General features: G+C 45.7%; 1 protein-coding gene across 1 annotated transcript; it reads left to right on the top strand.

Annotated features, from left to right (window-relative positions):
* Window positions 1-1,931: 1,931 nt before the first annotated feature.
* Window positions 1,932-3,050, top strand: LOC124673351. The gene has a single exon (XM_047209446.1). The coding sequence runs from the start codon at window positions 1,932-1,934 to the stop codon at window positions 3,048-3,050; it is 1,119 nt and encodes a 372-aa protein (XP_047065402.1).
* The last annotated feature ends 2,835 nt before the right edge of the window (window positions 3,051-5,885 follow it).

Below are 5,885 nucleotides of genomic sequence, written 5' to 3'. Positions count from 1 at the left end.
CAAAAAGGAAGATGTAACTGTTTAGTCATCTGGGTAAGCTGTGATAGGAAAAAACCATCATGGAGTGAAAGCACATATGATATGATAGGCAAACATTCATACCATGATTGGTAGAAATGATTGGAAATGATTACACCTGCAAAAACATTAAAAATAATTATGAAAAATACATTATATAGTGCCATATACATTTTGCATGCACTGGATAAAAAAATACAACATAAGCATCAGAAAAAGATGTACAAAAAACAAATGTATATAGTTACTATTTTTTATCCTAAAAGTAAAAAAGCGAAGCAATATGTCAAAACATATACATAAAAAACAACAAGTATATGGCAATTATATGACAATTTTAAATGTGAACAATTATATGAAAATTTTTAACATTATACAACACATTTGAATGGACATGAACATTGTACAGGATGTATATATCAACAAAAATTATAAAATCATTCCTGTGACTGCCATCATACTGCATGGTTTGAAAAAAGAATAAAATCATATAGAACAAATGTTACATGCAATTCAGATAATTTGCAAAATAATTACTACATCCTGTAGAAAATATGAAGAACCTCAGCAAATAATTACTACATCCTGCAAATAATCATCTATGAGGTCAGCAACTAAAGGTCACATGGCGTGTATTGAAAAATACATCCAACAGAGCATTCACGCATTACTGCTAAAATAGACCCAGGATGTATAAACAACAAAAAATACATCCGACAGAGCATTCACGCATTGAAAAATACATCCAACAGAGCATTCACGCATTACTGCTAAATAGACCCAGGATGTATAAACAACAAAAAATGAAGCAAACAAACTACATCCACCTCCTCTGTGCCTAAAACAGATGATATCATGGAAAATCGAAAAACCTAACGCATTCAGGAACGTAAGCAAAACGCGAAGAATCGTCTAATTGGAGGCGACGGCACATACGGAACTCCGATTGACTCCTAAGTGGAGGAGAAGAAGCTTAAACGAGGGGAAATCGACCTACATAACGAGCGAAATCCAACCCAAAAATCAACAGTACAAAGCATGGACGAAGAACTCACCGACGGGGATGCTCTCCTTCGACGATGTACTCCACGGACCGGTCGGATTTGCGGCCCCCGCACCGCCGCACCGCCGCCCAGCTGCCGAACCTCCAAGCGCCGCGCCGCAGCGCCGCCGAACGAAACCTCCAAGCGCCGCGCCGCACCGGAACGCCTCGATCTGCTTCTCCGCACCGACCGAGCTGCTACACGACTCGACCACAGATGCTACTACATGATTTGGTCGGGGAGCTCGCCGCCGACGAGCCAGATACGGCGGTGGAGATAGGGAGCGGAAGGATTTGAGACGGGGAAGAGACGAGAGGCGACGGGGACGAGAATGGGGAGGAAACCGTAGATGAAACGGCTCTCTCGACGAGAAAATAAAAAGAAAAAAAAGAAAAGAAGCCAATGGTTTTGGACGTTAGCGGGGGAAGAATGTGGGACGCACGATTCTGATCCGACGGAGCGGACGGGGGAGCACCGTGTAAGGCTACAGAGTGCCATAGCATGTAATAGAAATTGGGCAAGAATAAACCTGAGGTTAGATGGTGAAAGAAAAATAACACTCAGAGCCCACTAGAGTTCAAACATTAGGTTTAACACTTTGGTGTTGCATAAAAACGGAATATATTCTGCAATGAAATAATTTGGCAAGTTCTTTTTTTTTTGAGAGAGAAAAGTTTGGCTCGCAAATACTTTGATGGGCCTAAATCAAAGACACCCATTGGGCTGTAGAAGCTTCCTTACCAAAAAGAACCCTTTGTGGGCTTTGACCGTGTCACCCACTCCATGGACTCCGCCGCCCTAATCTCGCCATTCCCTTGGCCCCCAAATAAATTTCCTCTGCTAATCGCGGCCACGGAGTGAGGAATTCCGATGGCGACGCCCAACGGCTGCCCGGATCCGCCCGCCGCCGACGCCGCCGACGGGCCGTACATCCCGGCGGAGCTGATCCCCGACATCGCCAAGCACCTGACGAACCTCAACGACATCTTCGCCCTCCGCGGCGGCTGCCGCGCCTACCGCGCCGCGCTGCCGCTCAGCCGGGACCTCCTCGCCGCGCAGCCGCCGTGCCTCCTCGTGCCCCACTCCGCCACCTCCCCCTCGCTGCCCCTCTTCAACCTCCTCGAGCCCGGCTGCCCCTCCTTCTCGCTCGCCCTCTTCCACGTCCCCGACCGCCGCCTCCACCGCTTCCGCGCCCGCCTCCCCTTCGCGCGCACCGGCGGCGTCCTCACCTCCGACGGCGCCCAGGTCGTCGCCGTCGACGCCGCCGCCGCCGGCGAGATCATCGTCACCCACCTGCTCTACGGCGCGCAGGCCCGCCTGCCCAAGCCCCCGCTGCCGCACGACCGCGTCATCCTCACCGGCGGCCACCTCTTCGCCCCCGCCACAGGCCGCACCGACGTCCAGTGCTGCAGCCCCTGGACGAGCCCCCAGTGGACCGTCGCGTCCTACGGCGGCGAGCACGAGATCCAGGACTGGCACATCGTCAACGGCGTCCTCTACGGGTTCCTCCCCACCTGCGGCCTCGTGTCGGCTTCGCCCTCCAAGGACAGTTCCTCCTCTTTGGATATATGGCACCATGGGGGCGAGTTCGACCCGCAGGTCCTACTGGCTATGCAGGAGAGCAAAGGCGCCCCGCTGCTGGGGGACTGCGGCGGCGAGGTCCTGCTTATCTTCAAGGTGGGATCCATCGACCCCGCCTACAAGATTTTCCGGTGGGACGCCGACGAGTTGATGTGGGCGGCGGCGACGAGCCTCGGAGGACGGACGCTCTTCATTGGCTTCGACGACTTCGCCGCGTGCATTGGTCCAGATGTTCCGGGGATCCGTGGAGACTGCGTGTACGCATCGTTGCCGTGGGCTGGGGGCTGGAGCGAGTACTCTATGATCGATGGGACCTGTAAATGCTTCACTGCAAAGTATCCGGGGGAACCAGGGGTTGGTTTCGCGAGGCCGCAGGTCTGGGTGCTTCCAAGCTTGTTCTGCAACTGATGTTGAGAGGAATCGCGCACAAAGGTAATGACTGTCCGCTTGCCTTGATAAAAGGTGTTCATCACAACTTGCAAAACATGTAGGGAGTAGTTTTTCATCCCTTAAATAGCAAAATGCATAGTTTGTTTGAATGTTATTATTGTCTGAATTGAATAGATATCATGGTTTCTGTCAAGAATATTCTAGGTTTGTAATTTGCAGGCACAACAGCCAATTTTTGGTGCAATTGTAACAGTGCCCGAGTTCTGTCATTTGTACTTTTTGACGGGAAAAACTAGATAAAGTTACCACCTGAAATTTCGAACATATATTTAGTGTAAAAAACAACAGTTTTTGCTGAGCATATGTCAGGACATAGGATGGTGGATACAATGCAGCCTACCATGATCTTGTTTGAAGGTTCTCGGAATGACTGATTGTTTCAGGACCATGACAAATTTGTCTTGCATGTCTTCTCTGTATTGAGTTCACCTGTAGCAATTATTGTTCGATTCATTTCACCTTCTGCTCCATATAACCTAAACAAGGCATTTGTGCACAACATGCAATTACGCAATCTTAGTCATTGCCTATCTTTAGCTGTTCAAATTCAGCTCATGCATTAGCAATTTGTCCCTTTGCTTCAGCTTTTCATGACCTTCGAGGGACTACAATCCATGTTGTAAACTGTTTTAAACTGGTTGTGAGCTGAATGAAATTTGGCGTCTCCGACGCCTCCCTTTGTTAAAAAAAGAGAGGCATTTCTGCACTATTTTATTTCTATTGTCTCCCTGAAGTGTGGAGTGTTTTCTAACGGCCTAAATGCAACAGATGTATATTCATCATACCTTTTCTTTTAGTGATGTTTGCTTGGAGTTTTATTTTACTGATCTATATTTGTAGAACTTATGTGGTCTTTTTGTTGTTCCTGCAGAACCTGATTTGGATGAAAGTCTCCTTGCAATGTGCTTAGTTTTTCTGTTTCCCTGCTAATATTGGATTGGAGAAATAAGTGAACCAGAGGCTTCCCAGTGCGGTTAGCTGTAGCCGATGTCGACAGCACCCTGTTGTGAAGCCGAAGTGGAGTTGTTGCATATTGTTGTGTTTTGATGCAACGAAGGGCCATGATTCAGTTGAGATTGTTGGAACTATTATTTTCACAAGTTTTACTACCGGGATAATTTTGATTCACCTTCAAGGATAAAAAAATAATACTCCGTACTACCGTTGTCTATAGAAGGACGTCTCAACTTTGTCAAAATATGCATGTATCTAGACATATTTTAGGGTGTAGGTATATACAAATTTAGACAAAGCTAAGACATCCTTTTATAGAGACTATCGGGATGATTTTGATTCACTCCAAGGATAAAATAATAATACTACCCTATTGTAATGTTTCTGATTGCATCTTAGATAATTTGTTTCAGCTTCGTTATGATTTATACTTTGTGGTCAGCTCAATGTCATAATCTTACAATAGCCAACTGTAGCGGTGAAGATCTGATGCTACCGTTTTTTAAGTAGCGTTGGCTTGAGCCTGGCATGTAAACATAAGAGCATCTCTAGCAGATCCCGCAAAACAAGTTAAAATTTGTAAAACATGTTAAAATTGTAAAAGTCTGGCAGTTGGTTAGGTTTGATCCGCCAATCACATCTGTATCCACGGACCCATCTCTCCTCCCACGCGGCCTCAAAATCATGCACGGCTGTTTGAATATCATGCCACCGAGCCTCGATTCCGGCCAAATCTGTGCCATGTTCCATTGGATTCCAGGCGAGCGGCGCATGCGGAGAGCAAAAATCAAGGGAGGAGATAAGACCAAGACCCCTATACGTGGGTGAAAAAACTACACTCTCATATGTGCAACCAAACATGAGTGTTTTGCATCAGCCGAGTCAATATCGGGTGTGTGCAACCTATATCAAATAAAAGGGGATAGTTATCCACCAGGTGTAGAAAAGAGCTTTACAGGCTACCAAACAAAGTGCAGAACATGGTCCGGAGCTCATTTTGAACGAGCTATGCCCCTCAAGAGCGTAAACAATGGACGGTATAAAAAACTTATTAGAGATGGTTTTACACTTTTACCAGATGCCGGCACACATTGATCAGTGATATCACAGAAGTACGCTCTTACCCCTCACGCTTGTGTACATAGAAAAAAAATCGATACCTTAGAAACGACTTAATTGGACATGTGAAGCTGTAACATGGTTGTTAATCACGTAGAAATAATATTATTGCAGCATTTTGGGCTCAAAATACATATCTGGTTTCTGTCCTCCTGTTTAAGAGGATTTTTATTTTTCGGAGAAAACAGAGGATATCTCATTTGACGCCATGTTACAGATATGATTGAACGTCTGAACCTAGCAAACTTGAACTTAGCCCGTTAACTTTGTATTTCTGGAATCTAACTGTTTAAACTTAAGTTAAAGCACTGAACATCAAAATTTGTGCAAGTATCATTTGGATGAAAATACATTATTAATAGAATAATAACAATCAATATCTAATTCCACTGAACCCTCTTATGGTGTATCACTTTGGTGCACAATAAAGCCAATGCAATAAATATGAAATAGATGTAAATACTCTTTATTATTTGCCTATAGGGCACTATCTCCAACATATGTCACTAAGCTTGTGATATTTTCCTTGCCCTTCCTCTAGTCGTCTATGGTATCCCGCATCTAACCGACTAAACTATCTCATGCTGAACATGGTAGGCTGTCAGCAAACGACGCTAGCATTGGCTGATAATGGCTTGTATTTTGCATACCCAACGAGACCGCGAAGCCTGTGGGGAGAGCCGAGAAGCCCATGTAGATGCCAAGGGCAGTGAAAGATAC

This window comes from Lolium rigidum, chromosome 7 (genome assembly GCF_022539505.1).
Source record: "Lolium rigidum isolate FL_2022 chromosome 7, APGP_CSIRO_Lrig_0.1, whole genome shotgun sequence".
Lineage (NCBI taxonomy): Eukaryota > Viridiplantae > Streptophyta > Magnoliopsida > Poales > Poaceae > Lolium > Lolium rigidum.
Note: the sequence above shows the minus strand (reverse complement) of the source record. Positions and strands in the feature narration are given on the sequence as shown.